Genomic DNA, 22164 nt, shown 5'->3' with positions numbered 1-22164 from the left:
ATTGAAAGTACTGAATGTTTTTCCGGTAGGACTGGTCTATCAGGGCAGCCTGATCTACCCAATTATGGGGCGGAGCATACTGCTTCAGCTTTCACCTTTCACCCCCAATCCAGAACCCTTCACAGGCAGTCGCTTTCGCGCTAAACTATTTTTGTGTTGAATTTAAGTTTACCGACAAACGTGGCGCAGTGGTTAAATGCAGCACTGCAGGCTACTGCTAGATCAGCAGGTCAGCGGTTCAAATCTCACCGGCTCAGGGTTGACTCAGCCTTCCATCCTTCCAAGGTGGGTAAAATGAGGACCCAGATTGTTGGGGGCAATATGCTGACTCTCTGTAAACCGCTTAGAGAGGCCTGAAAGGCCTATGAAGCGGTATATAAGTCTACTGCTATTTCGGTTCGCATCTCAGAAGGGTACACAGCTAGCTGATGATAGCTAAAAAGCTTGAAATAGTTCTATACTAGTCACCCTTTATTTCTTTGTCAGTAAACATAAATTCAACATTGAAAGTACTGCACACATTTTATCTATTTTCCTTGGACTCTGCTTCAATTTTCAGATAAAATTGAAGATAAAAACAGATTAAAAATATGAAGGGACTCCATAGGAAAAATCCATTCAGCGTGGGAATAGAGTATTACAGTATATTAAAGCTAACCATGGCTTAGTGACCCTGTGTTCTTTCCTTCAGTATGACATAATAAATCATGAATATGTAAAATGAACAATAATTTTGTCTTGGAGTATAACCTTATTATAATTTGTTGGATAATCCATCCGTTATTGTGATTGTCACCAATGGAGAAAATTTTTATATTACAGCAGTAATGGTGTAAATTTTTGATGCTAGTAGTCTCACTAAAGAATATAGAGGTGTCCATCACATTATTCCCTTCAGGGTAAATAATTTTAAGCAAAGCACAGAAAAAGGAAAAAAAAATAGCAAGTTTCTGTAGTCCTCTCCCCTAATGTTCTATCCCATTGCCTCTCCAGCAGTATCTGCTGCCAAACCTAGAAGAAAAGCCCTTTTCCATATACCTGCTGACGTATTTTTAATACTGTACTTTAATTCCACCAAATCTATGTAACAGCTTGCTTATGATTCTTTAAGGAGTTCAAACTTTTTATTTTTTGCTGTAATTGTCTATATGCCTAAACTGAGCACGTAGTCAGACCATCAAGAAAAAAAGCATCCTTGACTTTGCACATAAAAATCTCATGTCACTTTGTCCTTCCACAATGTAGTAAGAAAAAAAAGTTAACACTAGGTTATACAAACATATGGTTTTGAACAATGCAGAGTCCTCTTGAATAAAAGAGTTTATAAATTCATAAGTATCACTTCGTAAATGTTTATCTTTACAGATCCTTATTTTATCATAGCTGCTTCTACCATAACTTAATCACTGTTTATTGTTTCAAATCTAATGGAATATTGAAAATAAATGATATACAGTAAAGTACATTTGGAACTCTGTCAGTGGGGTAAGTCTCCCAAAACAGAATGGGAGCAAATTTGGTTCAGGGGGAGAAACTGATAAAAAGTATGAATATGAATATATCCCAATAAATAATGCAACATACAGAAATAATACATCAACCTTTTGCTCTCATTTCATAACATTCCAAGTCAAAATCAGTGTAATAATTGAAACCTAAAACCAATGTTTCATTTTCTTAAATTTTGAGAAAAGTCAAAAAAAGTTTCTAATTAGAAATAAAAACTAAAACAGTCAATTTTGCCATCCCTCCTAACTCCATCACCTTTACCATCCATTGTGAGAAGTGTGTCTCTCTTCATTTTTGTAGTAATATAAGATTCTTCCTGCTCTAAAAATAGATAATAACAACATTCCAAATTTCCTTTCTAGTTGTTTATCCATCAAATAAAAAAGGAAATCTGGGCTCGCCTTTATATTTATTTATTTCTTCTGAATTAAAGATTCAGTAACAGATTCAGTATAACAGTATTGGATGGGACCTTGAAGATCTTCTAGTCCAACCCCATACTCAACCCTATACCATTCCAAACAAATGGCTTTCCAATCTCATTTTAAAAAAAATCCAGTGATGGAGCATCCACAACTTTTGGAGGCAGGTGCTAAAAAATTGATCCCAGGATATTTTTAGTTTATCACAAGTCCATCAGAGGTTATCAAATCTATTCTTTTTACAGTTGTACTTCCAATATTCCCTTATACATTTTTGACAATTTATTCTTCCATATATAGCTCTCACAGCATTCTGCAATTAACCTTCAATTCATATAAAACATTAATCTTATTCTCTTTATCATAAACTTTGTCTAACCAAAGCAGTCAAAATAAATGCGCTCAATTATAGTCCAGAACATATACAGTACAGTGTACCCATTTCCTCTTACAAGCAAAGCCGCGTCAGACAAACCAGTGTTTGTCAACCTCAGCAACTTTAAAGTGCAGATTCCGGCACTTAAAATTCACCTGTTAGCATGCTGGGAGTTGAAGTCCACACATCTTACAGTTGCTGACGTTGAGAAACACCGCGCTAAACGTCTGAAGAAAAGAGCATTGTCTTCAGGACTAAAACTTCTACGTGCATAAGTGGGAAACACCCCAACTACATTTCCCGACCTGCATCGCAGCGGCGGGACGGGAGCTCTGAAAGGCACCGGGCGGAAGACGGAAGCTTAAGGAATATCTGAACGTTCTGTCTGCTGGGAGCTGTAGTCTTGCGAAGCTGGAGAAGGTGGTTTGGTGTGCGTAGAATCGACATCGGAACTGGCGAAACTCGGGAGTGCCTGGATCAGGAAGAATGGATAAATTAAAGCGAGTTCTCGGTGGACAGGACGCGGAGGACCCGGGACCTCTGGCAGAGGTAAGCTTCTCTTTATTTCAACAGGTTAAGGCGATGCCAAGTTACCACCTGAGTCGTCGTCTTCTTCCGTTTAGGTTGTGTTGTCTTTTGGACTGTCTCCTTTGTCTGTTTCATCGTGTTTTGCTGCTTCTGCCCACCGCCAGTGCTCCGTGTAGTCTCCCAAGTGAACTCTTTCTTTCCGTCCGCCTCCTCCTTTACTTTTCCCAGAGCTTTTTCTGAGTCTGTTTCTTACTGCTTGATACTGACAGCTTTTCTAACTAGGCTGGCAGGATATATGATTTACATCATTCCAGCTGATATGGTGAAAGTTGTAATCGAAAACCTATTTGCAGGTGTCATTCACTTCCTTCTGAAAGTTCTCATGCTTTTAACTCTAGTGTGATCATCCTAATTTTAAATAAAGCCATTGTGCTCCCACACATCATGGGTGTATTACCAGGATGTATTTGAACCATTAATAGTCCACCTTTTAGCCTAGCATGCTGAGTAAACACTTCCTCCAGTTAGTTTAAGGTACTGAATGTACTGTATTTCCAGAAAAAATGTGAAGGGATCGTGATTAGTGATTAGGGTAAACGTGGGTGAGTCGTATATGCACACATTTCTGTCAATGCTTTTACTTGTTTCTTTATTACACTTCCAACGTTTTTAGTTTTTCTCATTACAGTATAGGTTTTTTTTTTTTAAAGACAAGAATTGTTGCTCCTTAGTCTTAGAAAATATGCCATTTCTCCTTTAATACTTTATTTTGGTGAAATGAATGTCTTTATAGTTTTACAAGCACTGAAAAAGTGCAAAGTCCCATTTTGATAGATGTGACTAGAGAATTAAAAAAGGGTTTTTAATTTTTACCAAATTTAAAATATGTCTCTGGTATACTGAAGAGGTATCTGAAGCACTGAAAACAGGATAGGATCTCAGGGGAAGAAATTATGAAAAGGTTGTACCAGTAACAAGCAAATCACTCTGAGCAGTATTTGCAAAGCACAAGCACATAGGAACAAACAAACAACGAAAGGCTTCACAACTTAAATTGATTATGAAAGTTATGGCTAAATTTGTGGTTTAATTACTCAGGGGAGTTGTTTAAAAATTAGAGCCTATGTATAGCAATGATTAACCAGTTTGACTAGCATCTGGAAAACCCAGATTTGAATTAGCTTTCAGCTTTGGAAACATAATGGCTTTGGTCAATCTTATATGATGGGCCACAGATCTTTTCATGCCAGGAATTAGAAATGAATAGTATTAAACACACAGACACACACACACCAACCTTACTTTGGACTACTTTAAATACTGTACATTTATTTACTACATTGTTAGATGTAGTATTTGTACAATTCAAAGTGGTGTACACTGCTGCCTCATGTTTTCCCCATTTCTCTATCTGGAAGATATTTTATTTTTTCAATTAAAAATTAGAAACTCCAAAAATGTATTTAGCAGGTAGCTTCTAGCATTATAAAAAGCATCATTTTAAATTTAAGCTAAACATTAAAACCAGCAGTGGTTGGGCATAGCATATAAGCAGTAAAATAGCAGAAAGAGAGTAATTTAATTAATGTTGGTAGTTTGTAAGTGTTAAAGTGTTAATCTTATTAGCCTAGCGGGAAAGAAAATCCAGGCAACAATTGAGAGTATTTTAGAACTGAGAAAGTCACTAGTAAAACAACTCAGTCCAGTGTTACTACCCCTTAGCATGGATGGAACTTAAAATGGAACCATTTTATTTTTAAAACTTTTTAAAGATGTTTGATACTTCCTTCTGTTACTAAACTGCTAGGAAGAAAATAGAAAGCAACAGCTACTGTGTTGCTTGACCCTGATCTTTGCTTATTACAAAACTAAACAGAATCTCCTTGGTAATGCATGGGAGACCTAGGACACTTGGCTATACTGGAAAATTGAAAAACAATCCTGGAAGAAGAAGACAGTGGCAAAACTCTGCCAAGAAAGTTTCATAGATGCATTCATCAAGAACTGAATTGATTTTTTTATCATCGTTATTTTACCTTGTAATATTTCCAGATAGCTGATGCCACTTCCTTAAGCTGGAGTACCAGACTGAAAGCCTTCATAGCTTGTTTTGCAATAGGAGTTGTGTGTTCTATTCTGGTAAGTATTTAATTTCTTCTATTCTTATCATAAAATTCTGCTCTTTTGGGATATTTGTCACATGCAGTGCAAAATATTGTGCTGACACTTATTCTCAACTGCTTGTTACTGTACATCATGGGTGTCAAACTTGCGACAACATGTTGTCATCACATGAGGTATCATAACTTTTCCCCCTTTGCTAAAATGGGGGAGGGCATGGCCGCATGATGCATCCGGCCCGCGAGTTTGACACCTCTGCTGTACATGGATATACCCTAACTGAAGTAACACCTGTGTTTTGGTGAGTGAGTTTTGATTTATTCCCCATATAATTTTATATTAGTTAAACAGTTGCAAACTTATGCATGTACATTGAGAATTGATATATTTTCAACTTTTATAATTTAACTCAGAATAGCACAATTTCCAGATTTAGGACTACCTGCAATCTCTTAAAGTAAGAATTCATCGAAAGGGTGCTGTGAAATCAGTTTAATCTAACAAAAGATAAAAATAAGGATTGGATAACATTGATACACAGACCCTACACACACACACACACACACACACAAACACACACACAGACTCCTATAACTTTTAGCCTTTTTTAAAATTCATCCTGCACCCTAGCTTCTATGCATTTATTCATGAGTTCCACTATACAAAAGCAGACCACATCAAATATATCCTTGATGTTTTTCTTATTTTTAATGCCAAATATCTTTTTTCTTTCTTTTCACATTCTTTTTACTATTTTCTACATTCTAAACTGCAGTTATCATATAAAATAGTCCAAATAAAACTTGCTTATTGAACATTAAAAGACTTTAAAGTTTAATGCCCTGGAATTAGGATTCTCTGTACTGAAGGGACGATAAAGCACATGCTATGCTTATTTGCTGTGTACTGAAAGGTCAACAAACAAAAAAATTATAAGCAAACAAAAAATAAATTGTATTTCAGTGAGTGCACTCCCAAGTAAGTATACTCTGCAGTATATCATCTTAGCATATTTTTTCCTAGCCAAACCATACCTCTTTGTTTCTTGAAGAAAACTAAATTAATTGCCAAATAATTAACTGAAGGCATGAATCAGAGGTGCCTGCAGAATACTTTTTTTCAGCCTTCTAGAGACTCTTTTCTATTAACTCCCTGTTTGTGATTGCTGATCAGGGCATCTTCGGTGTCCACAAGGTGTAATTAAAACCAAGTTCCCTCTCCACCCACTTGTACATGGATTATGCTATTTTGGCTAACCAAGGATTAGCATTCAACAAGTTTGAGTTTGTTATTATATGACATTATATGAAACTATATTATATTAAAACAAGACTGTGCATTATACATAGTAATGTTGTCTTAAGTTGCTTTATTTGAATATTTAGTGCTATAACAAACAGACTCTGATAATTAATAAGAGAATCTGAATTTAATAGCCCCTTATACTTTTATCTACAGGACAATATATACATTTTTTACAGTCTCCTTATTTCGTTTTCTCTTTTTTAGGGTTCATGTCTACTATGGGTTCCCAGGAAAGGAGCTATCTTGTTTGGAGTATTTTACACCCTGGGAAATATCTCCTCCCTTGGAAGGTAAAAGATTCTTATTTTGAACTTGTAGATGATAAAAGACTTTCAAATGTGTTAATGAGATTAGCATTAGTAATACTTGAAATACATAACTCTGTTAATTTCTGCTGCTATGTGATTAAGTCAAAATATTTTTATTCTATATATTTGTGGAAGGTTATGTTAATCCTTTTCTTCTTCTGTAGTACCGTCTTTCTTATGGGACCAATGAAACAGTTAAAAAGAATGTTTGAACCCACTCGTTTGATAGCTACAATTGTTATGCTTGTAAGTCATTTCTCTTTTTTATTTCTTAATGACTAATAAGAATGTTCAGTTCAATATTGTTTGTACAGAGGGATATACATGGCTTCAAAGCTACTTTTTTCTGGTCTTTAAAATCTCCATTTCCAATAGCACTGCATAAATTAAAAATTTAAAAAAAGAAGAGCTTTTGCAGAAAAAAAAATCAAAATTGTAGTATTCAGTCTTTAAGAGGTTTATATATTTGGCATATCATTTCCTTAAAATGACAGAAAATCCCACCACCCTATGATGCCAGCACCATAGTTCTCAGAGACAGGTTTTTTTTTAAGTTCATCTCTTTGCCCAAAAAGTTGTCCCACATTTTTTAAAAGAAGTTTAGATAAACACCATTTTGCTTTTTAAAAATTGCTTTTGCTCATAACTATAAACGGATATAGATTATTGTAATTGTCTATGGCTCTTCAGGGTTTTATAATACATGAGGCTTAATATAGGAAACTGTCTTTTTTGTTGTTGTTGTTTGAAAGAAATATACAAGATTTAGATACAGAATACACTCTAAACCATGGGAATCCAGTTATTAAGAATAATTGGGATCTTTTATTTAGAAGCTGAATTTGGGAAAAACAATCTCTTTTTAGTTCCATCTAGATTTCAGATGAAAAGTTATTCTAAGAACAAGTGGGGGCAGTATAAAATCTTTTACCTGGGGGAACAACCAGGAATGGGCTTCAAAAATTTCAGCAATGGGTTTCCAGCCTCCAAGTAGCAGTGTTATTGTTGTAATTTTCTTTGTTTCTTTTTGTATCTTTTTTGTATTTCAAGTTAAAAAAAGTCCGATTCTTGAATGAGTTAGAAGAATACCCACAGTAATGAAAGAGGAGAATTTTAGTCCATAGGTTACAAAGAATAATAAAAGAAAAAATAGAAGAAAACTTAATCCATTCGTTTTAAAAGGCTTGCATAAATTCCATCCATAAAGATAGCATTTAAAAAGTAAGATAACCCACTGTCCAAAACCATTCCAAACGTAATTCCTCCACTTATTTCTTCTGTTCTCCAATTTAAATTAATTTTAAGTTTTTTATAGTCTCTTTTAAAACGGTAAAAATTCTTCACCAGCTGGAAACACTTTCTCTTTCCGTATCCTTCCATTTTGGAGCCGCCCCGACTTCATCAGCCTAATGGTTGGATTTTTTGTTGCCAGCTTGAAGAACTTTTCTTGGATCGATCAGGGACTTTGCGATGTCCCTGAGATCAGCAAGACATATTCTTCCTGTTCACCGTCTCTGCAGGACGGTTTAGGTCCGATTGGACCACCAAGCGCCAAAAGTATCGGCTGTGGTCTCGGAGCATCGAGACCGCACGTGCGTATCATCGCAATGTTGGCTCCTCCTGAACCCGGGCGAACCCATAGCAACCCACCCTTGGGAACAACTATATCAATACACTTTAGGACCATGGAAAGAGGAGGAATATATATTTTATTACAAAGATTTATATGACTACTAAATTCAAATAATGTGACTCTTGAGTAACATACATCAAAATTAGACAACCTGTAAGAAAAAAAGGAATCAAAACTATAGAGCTTTAAAAAATAACCCATATATTACATAGCTAACAATACACTTCCTCTAAAGAACAAAGAAATTTAATTTTGCCACCTATGTTTTAGCAAGCAGCATGCATGTTTTAACATGCAGCAGCTGCTATGAAGCAAATAGGGAATCTGCAAATAAGATATGTACTATATCAAAACGTTACAGAAGAACATAGTTGAAAGGGACATTGGAGGTCTTCTAGCCCAACCCTTTGCTCAGACAGGAACCCCTAGAGCCATGAGAAGGCCTAGAAAACCTCCAGAAAAAAACAACAATTTTTTTCTGTATTTCCCATTTGGGGACAAAAATGGAAAAAAACCCTATTTTCCCCCAATTTTTCTGAATTTTTTTCCAGGCGTTTCCATCTCTATTAACGGGGATAGAATCAAGATCATGTGAAGTATTAATACCACTTTATAATGACTTGCTAAGACCACACCAATGCTGCATCCAACTTTGGTCACTACAATGTAAAAAAGACTTTTAGACTCTAGAAAGAGTGCAGAGAAGAGTAACAAAGATGATTAGTAAACTGGAGGCTAAAATATATGAAGAATGGTTGATGGAATTGGGTATGTCTAGTTCAGGGGTGTGAAACTCGATTTCATTGCGCGCCGCATCAGGGTTGTGTTTGATCTCAGGTTGGGTGGGTTTATCCAGGGTAGGCATGGCCAGCTTGGTGTCACTCGTGTTGGGGCGCCTTTGGTGACCTGAGTGCTCTGCCAGCAAAAACAGGCTCCTGAGCTCAATTTCTGGCTATGATGGCCTCCTGCATCCTTCTGCCAGGGAAAATAGAGCCTGGGAGGGCCATATGTGGCCCTCCCAAGCTCCGTTTTTCCTGGCAGGGGCACCGTAGGGTGGTCCGCTGTTTCCAGGGCAGCCCCACAGGCCAGATCTAAGCACCCCATGGGCTGGATCCAGCCCCTGGGCCTTGAGTTTGACACCCCTGTTCTAGTTTAATGAAAAAAAGGACTATGAGTGACATGATAGCAGTGTTCCAATATCTTGGGTTGCCATGAAGAAGAGGGGGGTCAACCTATTTTCTAAAGGCAAATGGGAGGTTTTAGGTTAACCCTAATTAATTTAGAACTTAGAAAGAACGTATTTGCAAAAAAAGAAAAGTTAGATTTGGCCTGATCCAGAGACTTTTATGTTGTATGGGGGTAAAGAACAATTACAAACACACTTGCTTTGTAATTGTTTACTTCAAAATTAACTATTACTATTAAAGCAATGCTTATACACTTACTTAAATAAATTAAATTTATTTATTTCCAGCTATTAGGTTAGATAGCATTTCTTATTCAAAGACTTTCTCTCTGTATATTTTTTTTTAGTTATGCCTCATATTAACTCTGTGTGCAGCTTTCTGGGTAAGTAAACAAATTTACAATGTCACTGATATGTCTTAATAAAATCTTTTGTAAATAATTATTGTCTAAGTCTATTTTTTTCTTTTCAGTGGCATAATAAGGGGCTTACCATCCTCTTTTGCCTTTTACAATTCTTTGCCTTGGCATGGTATGTATACCTCATTTTTCTTGGCTTGTTTTTCATAGATCTTTGGCAATAATTTGAAGTTCTTGTGCATCTAGGAAGAAAAGCCTTTCTTATATCTTCATAGACATTGAATCCTTTTCACATAAAGGGTATTATAATGAAGCCAAATTATTTTCTCCTAATTGCTAGGAATTTTGAAGGCATTGCCCTAAGTAGCTGTTTTCATTGGATTTCACATGAGAAACCATGCCCACATTTGCATATAATGCAAAATGATTTGCAGGATAGCATGAACATTTGATCTCTTACCTGATGAGATATGACTCATTCTACATGTGAACTCCTGGTTATTCCGGGCATATGAACCTTAGTTCTAAAGTTTTATTAAAGAGTCAGTTTGTGGCAATACTTGTGCTCAATCCTGATAAGACTGAGTGGCTTTGGATGTTGCTCCCGAAGGACTGCTTGGACAGTCCATCCTTAACCCTGGGGGGTGAAAATTTATGCCCCTCAGAGAGGGCTCGGAATTTGGGAGTCCTCCTGGATTCACAGCTGAAACTGGAATATCTGTCGGCTGTGACCAGGGGGGCCTTTGCCCAAGTTTGTCTGGTGCACCAATTGAGGCACTTCAAACGGTCACTCACGCACTTGTCCCCTCGAGGCTGGATTATTGCAACACGCTCTACATGGGACTATCCTTGAAAAGCGTTCGGAGACTGCAGTTAGTTCAGAATGCGGCCGCGCGAGCGATATTGGGTGTGCCATTACATCTGTCCTCCGTGAGCTGCACTGGCTACCAATTGGTCTCCGGACTCAATTCAAGGTGTTGGTTATCACCTTTAAAGCCCTACATGGCTTAGGGTCAGGGTATCTTCGAGACTGCCTGCTGCCACATACCTCCCAGCGGCCAGTAAGATCCCACAGATTGGGCCTCCTTCAGATGCCATCAGCCAAACAGAGTCAGCTGACGGGCCCTCGGAGGAGAGCCTTCTCTGTGGCTGTTCCGACTCTCTGGAACCAGCTACCCCCGGAGATCCGGACCATACCCACTCTCATGGCCTTCAGGAAAGCTGTAAAAACTTGGCTGTTCCGGCAGGCCTGGGGCTGTTGACCTCACTGTTGAGGTCCAGCCCGGATTAGAATGAATGTATGAGGGTGTTGCTGTTTTTAAACTGTTTTCTTTCATCGTTATGTGTTTTTTTTTCTTATATTTTTTGTAAGCCGCCCGGAGTCCTTCGGGATTGGGCGGCATATAAATATATTTAATAAAATAAATAAAAAATAAAAATTTAAATGCAACAGCTTAGAAACTAGAAGACTACTCAGCCTTAGTTATAAAACCAGCTGGATGACTTTGGGAAAGTCACTCTCTCTGACATTCTCTACAACCCTAGAAAAAAGGCACTTCCAGAATCTTGAAGAAGAAAAACCCCTACATGGATTAGACCATAGTTTATTAATTTAAAATCTTTAGTGTTTTCCAGTAAAACAAATAGTTTGTGGGATTCAGAAGGGGAAAAACTGAATAGTAAAGCAGATTTCAAATAAATATATAAGCCATTTCCAAATACTTCTTGTAGTAGTTAAAAAGGCAATAACCTAGTTTAAGGTACTAAACCCATTTGCGCCTATGTTCATTAAAAAAAATCTGTTATAATCTTTACGTTACACTCATCCAAAGTATGAGTTTTTCTTGTAAACAGGTCTCAGAATTAAACTTCTACCCTAAATCCTCCAAATATGTTTAGTAGACTACTAGGATAAAAGGAACTCAGTCCTAGCTAAAAGAGAAATCAAAATCCAACCAAGATTTTATGAAGATCAAATAATTTTTCTATTATAGTCAAACTTTTTTATTTAAAAAACCACTTGAATACTAAAACTATTCCCAGTGATAGCAAGGAAAATCCAGGAGATTAAAATTTCCTTTTTCATATGAAGATGGTAATTCAGTTAAAGAAAACAGTGAATCTTCTAATCCCATTAAAACTTTCTCAATGGCTTATCAAGCTTCTTAAAAAACTGAAAATGAATTAACATTGGATTTCATACACCTGCATATGCATGTATGAAAATCAGTTTAGAGGCTGCATTCATTTTAACATTTTTCTTTTCTGTAAACTCATTAGGATATGCAGCTATCCATACAAATATGATGACTCAAACATTTAATAATGTTCAGCTCACCAAAGCAGTTTTTATTAGAATTAATATTTGAATATATTTAAGAACATATGAATAATAAATCCATTCTTATAGATTTCTTAAAACAATTTGGATTTGAATGAAAACATATTACTTATTTCTTTGAATAACCTACTAATTTAGCAATGTTGAACCAAATATACATTAGTAACCTGTGTTTAATTCCAGTCACATTGATACCCCAGATCTTCTTTGATTATCTAATAAATAGGCCATGGTTCCACTATCAAATTTTATGTGAATGGAGATGAATTACTTTCTTGAGATAGTTTCTCATTCCCACTCACTCTCTTCATCCAATATAATGAAAAATTCACATCATCTCTATAGAATGAAAATCTATGGAAGAAATAGTTGCGTATAACACTTACATTTCTGCTTACATATCCTCCCACTTGCAGTGATATATGATATTACAAATGTTCTGACCAAGTTCATTTCTTGAATGCACAACATTTATCTTGTTGATCAGCCATGGCCAAAGTGATACAGAAAAAGTTATGTTGCCCTTGTTCCCTGGAATTTCCCCTGTCCCTGTGGTCAGTCATTGCTACCCTAGAAGTCATCCATATGTAAATTGATTTTAAAATTAAAGCAATGCTTAGTCTAAGTCTAAGTGTATTTCAGCATGGCCTAACTTGGCGCAATACAGTGTGTGTGTGTGTATTTGTTGCCCGGCATCTGTGTTTAGCCATGTCTAATGTAGAGTGTTAACAATGTTGAATTGTGAGAGGAAAGTGATTTTGTTTGTTCTTGCTAATAAAGGAATTTGTGCTATTCCTTTTCTAGGTACAGCATTTCCTACATACCATTTGCAAGGTAATCTTGATTGCCCGCATTTTGTTCATGGGACAAACACATTTCCTCTGTGATCCATATGAGTTGGAAAGTCAAACTAATTTTAATGAAAACCTGTTCTGTGTGCCAGAAATCCAAGAATTACTTATAAAAACTATATACTTTCTGGCAGGAATGACAGGCACATGATTGTTTTAGTGAAATACTGCCATCAGTATAGAGTTGCTTTACAAGTGAATGCTGAGAAGTTTTAATGTGAATGCCAAAAAGTTTTAATCTATATTATGACAAGGGAAGTTGAAGAAAGGAAAGAATATTGAGACCTATAAATATGTGATTGGTATGTATAGGTAGCATTGGACAATTCTAGTTTGAATAAGAAAAGAATTGACAAATATACAGTTATGATACTAATGACTTTCGGGATAATAAATATCTTCTTGTCAGGATTTCATGGAAGATATGAGTTTTGAGATATGATTAAAAGGAAATATAGAGAGAGTTTGTTTAGTGTGGTTGGCTTAAATGATGCAGTTCCTAGGTTCATATACTGCCTTAAGTCATAATATGGATCATTGTGCTTAGCATAACTTATCAGTTGTGACTTTGCTAATAAACTGTGTCTAAATATTTTGGTCTTGTCTAAATCTAGTCACTCTTAGCTTCATCAGCATTTCTTTCCACAGGGATGCTGTGAAAAAATGTTTTGCTGCATGCCTCACATAACAGGTAAACAAACAACCTAATAACGTCCAGAAAATACAGTGACTGGTATGTTAGAGTAAAATGGTTATATCCTTATTTTTAGCTGTGTTCATCTTCATTTATAGTAAAGAAAAGGACTCTACAAACATTTGGAAGGGCCTTGAAGAGATGTTTTGACATAACATGCAGCATTTTTAAGGTAGTTTGAAGATGTTATGGAAAATTCAGAAGTACAGAACAAAACCATATGTATTGCAATATCCTAGGGCAGTGATGGCTAAGCTTTTCTGGACTGAGTGCCCAAAGCACATGCCCAAACCCCCAAAATTCAATGTGTGCAGCCCTCCTTGCATGCGCTCTGCCTGCCCGCACCCGTCCCCTGCACATGTGTCCCCTGCATGCATGTGTGACCCTCACATGCCCCCCACAAATATGTGGCAGAGACCCGAAGACCAGCTGGCCAGCAGGAGGAATGCATACATGCCCTGTGGAGCTGAACTGGGATGACGCCCCACATGCCATCAGAAAGGGCACTGCGTGCCACGTCTGGCACACGTGTCATAGGTTCACCTTTGATACGTGTCATAGGGATCTGATTTGCTGTCCAGGTTGGGGAAGATGGGAAAGTCCTCATCAATGTTCCTTGGATAAGTTCTATTAGGCAAAGTGGCCCTTTCAGGAGAGCAGCAGATTTGGGGAAGTCCATTGTAAAGGAGATAGAATATTGAAGTGATCAGATAGCAAGCAGATGGAAGGTTGGGGTGTTTTAGTTTCTTACTATGTTATGTTCCTTTATTAGGACTGGTCTTGGGCTGTTCTGTTAGCTGGCAAGGAGACTTCTGCCCTCTGTTTTAGGTGGGAGCTTTGGGGCCAGAGAGGGTCAATTTGAGTCTGATGGAATTAGGCAAATTCTGGTAATGTTCAAATTCAGGAATTTAAAGGATGCATCCTCCATTTTGTTAGTTATATTTTCTCCACTCCAGAGAACATGGAGTTTAGGATATGTTTAAAAAAATAGTTGGGAAATACTCCCCAATTCACTGTGAGGATTAAAATGATATCTTGAAGTAAAACAGGTTTATTAAGGTGTAGATTCCTTTAATTAACCTCTACTGAAATAAAGCAGTTTTAAGGATGTTATAATACCTGTCTAAATGTTCCCATTTTCTTCATTTAATGCTATGGAATAAGCAATTGAAGATATGATGTGGATATTTTACACTCATATTATGGGGGACAGTAAAAGCTAAGATATTTCTAATTAGTAAACTTTTTTTTTTCATTTTCAAAAGCTTTTCTACATGTGAGTTCCAGTCTGAGGACTTGTAACAACAGCTGAATTACAAACTAAAGAACAGATTGTTGGAGGGATGCATTTTTTAAAAAAAAATGACTATGCATTTCTGCTTATTCCCAAAAAGAATGCCTTCTGTTACTGCAATTAATATATTCTACCACCAACAGTATTCCCATTTGAAACTGCAATATACTTTTTAGAAAAACAATTTTCTGCCTTTCATAAGATAAACCAGATAATTAATGGAGAAATTACTTACAAAACTTTTGGTTTGGTTACTTTTTGCAGGCTAAATTGGCTATCTTCTTACACTGAGAACTACAACACCTGCACAACCAAATGATTCTTGAAACAGCACACAGCTGCCTAAGAACAAAGCATTAACGTGTTAGGTTAACATGTGACTCAGAAGACAAAGCTACCATATATTCTCCTGAAGATAACACATTTTATGAAACTTTCAAGATAAATTATGTCTCGTCTTCACTTGCAAAACTAATACTTAATGTATGCCACAAAAAAAATCTTTTTTTCAGATGATTTTATTTTGGAAGTAAAATTGATATTCTAGTAGGGATGGGATTTCTATTAACAGGTTTCTATCAAAAAGTCCATAGGACAGATTATATTTTTGGAAATATTTGCTAAGCATGTAGTAAATTCTTTCATTCTTTTAGTTACTTGCTACCAAAAGACCATTTCTAAATGTCTCTTTTTCCATTCTAAAAATCATGATTGCAAATTGTATGAGGAAAGTTCCTGGAATTAATTTGTTGTCTTAACAGGATACCAATTATAATTCCTTTCTTTAAATTACATGATTTAGTGTCTGATAAGCAAGAGAATCAGTAACTGGAGAAAAGTAGGAATCATAAAATTAGATAAGATGATTTCTCCAAGCATTTCTATTTATGGACTTCTACTCATGTGGCCTTGGAATGAAATAAAATCTAGACTTCTGCCTTTATTGGTAACTTATATTCTGAAAAAAATTCTCCTTATTGATGCCACTGCAGTGCCTCTCTCATTTTTATTTTCATGTTGGTCAGATATGGCTTGAATAACTCAAAAGTGTACCATAATCTAACTGGGGAGACAAACATCTAAGATTTTGAGTATCTTCTTTTCTCATCCTATCTTTTCTTTCAATATGTTTCCTTGTATAATCACTGTGTCTAATCTTATTATGTTTCATGCTTTGATTTCCCAATTTACGGATGCTAGCATATTGGCATTTTTTGTTGCATTCCTTTTTTCTCCTATTTGCATTGGCATATTCCTTGGTTATTTTTCATAAGAAGTAAAATTAGTGTGTGCACATGTTAAGAATTATTTGAGAGTTTTTGCAGTTGGTTATCTTGATATTGTGCTATGCTTATTTAAAAAAAAATCCAATAATTTTGCCTTTGGTGGAATTCATGAACTGTAAGCACTTATTGCTAAAAGAAAAAAATATTTACTATCTATGTTCATTATACTGCCTGTTCTGCTCTCTTTTGCCTTTTGAAAGAGACTAATACAGGATATCAGAGCACAGAAATTTTCCAGTGAGAAGTAGCCAAATTAACTCTTATTTTTTACACAATGGAACCAATGTTTGTATCTAACTAGTTTAGTATAGCTAAATTGTTGGTTGTTTTACTCCAGAGATCTTGGAAAGTTAATTGTATTGCACTGCTTACCAAACAAACATATTTATAGATTTGTAAACTTGGCATTTGTGAAATAATTCACTTTTATTATAACTCTCATTATGAATGAAGCACAGAATTGTATACACTGATTTTAAATGAATACAGGTCACTCTAAGTAATGTATTAAAATTAGGTCTGCAAGACCTTGGTTTTAAGAAATGAACAGATATGATTTTTTCCTACATCTGCTTTTTGAGGGAGCATTTAAAATTATCACTGCTTAAAATATAAAACTGCCCAGATTATAAATTTTGAATATATTCTATAGATATTTAAGTATATATATATTTAATAGGTTTTTATAGTGAAGCAATGTGTAGTGCTTAATGATAGTGGTAATTGCAGACTCTCTCTTATAGTGGACAGTTGTGACACAAGGAGGCTTCTGAAATACAAAAGTCAAAATTTTAAACTTGATGGAGTCTCTTCCTGATGTATTTCTGAAGCATTGAAAAAGACAGTGGGGACAACATTCTAAAAGATACAAATCTCTTACTTGTTTCAGGCATAAATTGTGACGAAAAATTTAAATATAAGCATCATACATTCTGTCTTAGTTTTAAGGTCACTTGAATATAAAGTGGTGAGAAATTATTGTATAAACTTAAAGGATTTGGTGAAGCTTCCTTGATTCCACCCTTGTGCTCCCCCCTCCCGATTTCCTAACTATGTGACTTCTTTCTTTTGAATACCAGCTGAGATAATCTTACAATTTTCCTTGTTGATGTCTTCAGAGAATTGAGTTTAAGGTAACATGCATTGCTGCTACTGATGTGCAATCCATCTTACGTCTATTTCTGTTAGAGTAACAGAAGGGTAATCATATAAATGCTGGAAGATGCAGACATCCACATTAAGAAATTTATAACTCTATGCCAACTACTGAATTGAATCCCACTGAGTCATACAGCTCTCAGTTCCTGCCTTTACATCTTGCTGCTTCATGTTAGCCTTTTCCAACTTGATGGTCTCCAAGTTGAAACAAAATTTCCTAAGTTCTTAATCAGCATAAAGTCCTCATGGAGTTGTCAAATTGGGAAACAGTGCTTAAGAAATGTAGCAAATGAGAAACCCAGCTTTTTAAATCTTGGAAGAAATAACCTTTTGTTACAATATGTCTGTCTGAAGTAGGAGGCTTATTTTGGGGAGAGACTAAAATAATTCTCACAAATTCCAGTTGCAATTATCTCCTTGCTTACAGAATGTGAACCCTGCTAGGCCAATAGCAAGATCTTGCATTTTAGACAAACAAATGTTCTATCTTGTCTGACTCTTAAATTATTACAGTACATATCCAACACTAATTGAGTAACTTCCAAGTTTTGATCTTGTTGAATTCTTGTTAGGGATATTTTTTATGTTTAATAAATGAGCCGAGGTGGCGCAGTGGTTAGGGTGCAGTACTGCAGGCCACTTTAGCTGACTGTTATCTGCAGTTCAGCGGTTCTAATCTCACCGGCTCAAGGTTGACTTAGCCTTCCATCCTTCCGAGGTGGGTGAAATGAGGACCCAGACTGTGGGGGCGATATGCTGACTCTGTAAACCGCTTAGAGAGGGCTGAAAGCCCTATGAAGCGGTATATAAGTCTAACTGCTATTGCTATTGCTATTAATATAATATTATTAAAGCTATTGAATGTCTTGTAAGAATATCATCTCTGAGTTATTGTTTTTCCCTGCTAACGTGTATTAAGGAAGCTGTCTTGATATGGTTATATGGCCTTTCAATAACTTTTTCTCTGAGCCAATGTTCAGCCTTTATGTTGTGGCAAATATAGAATAAGATAGCTTTTCTTGTAATTTTTCCCACCTCCTCACGTTGTCAGTTTGTTAAATCACTTATCTCTGTGCATTATTTCTGTACTCTTATGATAAACTCTGCCTTAATTGCAAGTGTGCTATTGCATCCTCTGAAGTATTTCCACCACTAAATATAAATAATGTGAATTGTTTGAGATATATGTTTATTTGAGTGGGCATGGGAAATGAAGTGCCTATCTCTATAGACTGACCCAGTCATGTTAGCAGGGATTTCCATAATAGAGTTGTGCAAAGTGTTCAAAAGAGTTACTTTTGAAGAGTGCACAGAATGCAGAGTGCAAATGAATCACCCTCTTCAAACTATTAAACCAGTTTGTGCAAAGCTTAAAGACAGAACTTAAAAAAAACCTCTTTGACTTGAAGCAGTCATAGAAGACTTGTTAAAGATACGACTACTTTAATAAGCCAAAAACTGGTTCTTATTTGTGTAACAGCAGATAAAACACATTTCTGTGTTTTGCAGAACCCTTGTAATAAGCTATTGATTTTTTTGTTTGAAAAAACATTCCATTTTTGTACACTGGCTTTTGTAACCTTTTCTCTGTGCTGGAAATTTGGTTTGCCTTAGAAGAAAATATCTTTTGAAAGGAACTCTTTTTCAGTACTATGTCTCCTGTAATAAAAGTGTTTTCACAATGCATGTCTGTATTGTGTTTTTCCTAAAGTCAGTGTTCAGAGTTGTGAAACTGGAGCCATATCTTCTGAGAACACATTGCTGTTGTCAATATACTGTCATAGAGATTATAAACATTCTTTGAATTCAACATCTATTTTGAAGCTGAAGCTTTGAATTTCTCTTTTGAATTTGAAGCTAAGAAATGAAATGTAGAATCTAGAATCAAGGAAAAAAACACCAAATAGTAGAAAAGATGAACCAAATGATTGGCATCACTGTACATTATGTGTTTTATTTAATATTATAACATACAATTTTCCAATTGTGAAAATTGAGGTAAAGTGTTTTAGAGTCTCTTGGAAATAAGGATACATTTTATGAAAATTCTTATTTTGTCTCTAGAGAAAAGAGAAACTTGTCAAAAATAATGATGTTGTTGATGTTGATGTTGATTTTATTTATATGCCGCCCTTTTCCCCGAAGGGGACTCAGGGCGGCTCACAACTCAACCAGGGAAGGGGGATACAAACAAGAATTTAAACGACATAAAAAACAATACATAATTAAAACACAACAGTCATACCAATTCGAGGTGGGGGCAACAGTTCTTTAGCCCCAGGCCTGTCGGAACAGCCAGGTTTTAAGGGCTTTGCGGAAGGCCTGGAGGGTGGTGAGGGTTCGAATCTCCACGGGGAGTTCATTCCAGAGGGTCGGAGCAGCCACAGAGAAGGCTCTCCTCCGAGTAGTCGCCAGTCGACATTGGGCGGCGGATGGAATTCGGAGGAGGACTAATCTGTGGGATCTAATCGGTCTAGTGGAGGTAATTGGCAGCAGGCGGTCTCTCAAGTACCTAGGTCCAATACCATGAAGGGCTTTATAAGTGACGACTAGCGCCTTGAAGCGTATCCGGAGACCAATAGGCAGCCAGTGCAGCTCGCAGAGGATAGGTGTTACATGGGTGAGCTGAGGCGCACCCACGATCGCTCGGGCGGCTGCATTCTGGACAAGCTGTAGTCGCCGAATGCTCTTCAAGGGCTGCCCCATGTAGAGCACGTTGCAGTAATCCAGTCTAGAGGTCACAAGGGCACGAGTGACTGTTGTGAGAGCCTCCCGGTTCAGGTAGGGACGCAACTGGTGCACCAGGCGAACCTGTGCAAATGCCCCCTTGGTCACAGCCGACAAGTGGTGTTCAAAAGTCAGCTGTGGGTCCAGGAGACTCCCAAATTGCGAACCCTGTCTGAGGGGCGTACTGTTTGACCCCCCCAGCCTGAGAGATGGAACACTTGGCCAATTAGTAGGAGGGAAGCACACCAGCCACTCGGTCTTATCTGGGTTGAGTACAAGCTTGTTAACCCCCATCCAGTCCCTAACAGCTTCGAGGCCCTGGCACATCACGTCAACCGCGTTGGATTACATGTGTTTACGAGATGAGCTCCAGCCTCATGTTGACTTTCATGTTTATGAGTTGGAATATGAATAGTTGAAATTATCCTGAAATTCCTGGTTCATAAAGAGGATTATGTGTGAAAATAGATCCATTAAAGCCCTCTGGATTTTGATTATATTAAAAAATGATATACAAGTATGTATATGTGTGTGTGTGTGTGTGTATGTATGTATATGTATATATATGATGTATATATATGTATATATATATATGTGTGTATATATATGTATATATATGTGTATATATATATATATGTATGTATTTTTTTAAAATTTGTGCTGATAAATAAATAAAGGGAGACTAGTATAGATCTATTTCAAGCTATTTAGCTCTCATCAGCTAGCCACACCCTTACTGGGATTCGAACCTGTGCTGTATTGCATCTTAGGCAAACATCTTAGCCATCAAGCCACAGGTCGTCTCCTTATCAGCTGAAGCCAGGGAAGAAGGTATATATTAGTGTCACAACCCCTGGTAAGCCCCAATTATGGGAGGAAGCTAACTGCTTCCATATGTATGTATGTATATATATATACACAGTGTTAAAACTTTATATAAAACCTTTTCAAAATAAAATTTCATAGTTTAACAATATTTCAAATCAACATTACTAATTTTGATTGCATATAAACTAGGTATAAATGAGGGAATTAAATGATGAATTAAACTGAAATCTAAGTTGTTGCTATATAAAATTAAACTTAAAACAATTGGACAACAATTGGTTATAATGCAAATTTGTCAGTAAAGCCTAATGCTTCTGTGAAAGTAATTTAATTTCTGCATAATACTTAGTTAACTTAATGCTTAATGCAGATATGTGTTAACTGCCAGTAACAATCTTTAAAAGCCTGTGACCTAAATTTAAAAAGTGGATTTTAATTTTTTTAAAAAATATTTAACCCGAAGCTGAGTTCTGTTTCTACATAATTGCTACTCCATGCGATAGCCAATTTGGTGTAATGGTTAAGGCATCACAGTAGAAACTGGAAAACTGTGAGTTCTAGTCCTGCCTTCGACATGAAACTGAGTGACCTTGGACTAGTCACTTTCTATCAGTTCGAGGAAGGAGGCAATGGGAAACTACTCCCAAAAACTTTGCCAAAAAAATTGAGAGATTTTTCTAGGTAGACTCTGACAATTGAAAACAATTGAAAGGAAGAAAAAAAATGAACATGTTCTGAACAAATAGGTCTCTTAATAGTTTACACTTTGAATATAAGAATTCCATCTTGATGTTCAGTTCATCTTAGGCAAAAGTGAGTGAGGTTTATGTAAAATACTGGAAAATCAAACCCAACCTCTGGCACTTTTATATACATGGCATTGACCATGTAATTTATTTATTTTTTGCTAACCATACAGAAAGGATTTGCCACTGCCTCATTCTGGGATGCTTTTCAATTTTCTAGTACGCTTTGGACCATTGATTTTCTCTGCTGTTTTGGCAAATGCTAACGAAGTTTACCCTGCTTACCTAGCTGGTTGCACCAATGCTCTGTAATTTATTATTATAATAGGATGAGAATACAAAAAGTTTGTATCCAGGATACATCTTGTCTTAGTCATCCAAATTATGTGTCTGATAAGATCTAAGCAGAGATCTAATTTGCAGAGGATTTTCCCCTATTAGATTTGTTCAACTATTTGTCACTCATATAGTTATAGCACAAACCTGATATAT

The 22164-nt window shown here is 36.3% G+C and overlaps 1 protein-coding gene across 1 annotated transcript; it reads left to right on the top strand.

Moving 5' to 3' along the window:
• The first annotated feature begins 2664 nt into the window (after window positions 1-2664).
• Window positions 2665-17792, top strand: SFT2D2 (SFT2 domain containing 2). The gene is made up of 9 exons (XM_032219962.1): window positions 2665-2856; window positions 4888-4974; window positions 6466-6551; window positions 6734-6815; window positions 9736-9771; window positions 9861-9919; window positions 12893-12922; window positions 13588-13630; window positions 15192-17792. The coding sequence occupies exons 1-8, from the start codon at window positions 2794-2796 to the stop codon at window positions 13625-13627; spliced, it is 483 nt and encodes a 160-aa protein (XP_032075853.1). The 5' UTR covers window positions 2665-2793; the 3' UTR covers window positions 13628-13630; window positions 15192-17792.
• The last annotated feature ends 4372 nt before the right edge of the window (window positions 17793-22164 follow it).

Source organism: Thamnophis elegans, chromosome 6, assembly GCF_009769535.1.
Source record: "Thamnophis elegans isolate rThaEle1 chromosome 6, rThaEle1.pri, whole genome shotgun sequence".
Classification (NCBI taxonomy): Eukaryota; Metazoa; Chordata; class Lepidosauria; order Squamata; family Colubridae; genus Thamnophis; species Thamnophis elegans.
Note: the sequence above shows the minus strand (reverse complement) of the source record. Positions and strands in the feature narration are given on the sequence as shown.

Bases quoted from the DNA above. Each gene is read 5' to 3' on its own strand.
- SFT2D2 (XM_032219962.1), top strand. From the start codon at position 2,794: ATGGATAAATTAAAGCGAGTTCTCGGTGGACAGGACGCGGAGGACCCG. The intron at 2,857-4,887 runs GTAAGCTTCTCT...TAATATTTCCAG, and splicing joins ACCCGGGACCTCTGGCAGAG to ATAGCTGATGCCACTTCCTT. The intron at 12,923-13,587 runs GTAATCTTGATT...TTCTTTCCACAG, and splicing joins TCCTACATACCATTTGCAAG to GGATGCTGTGAAAAAATGTT.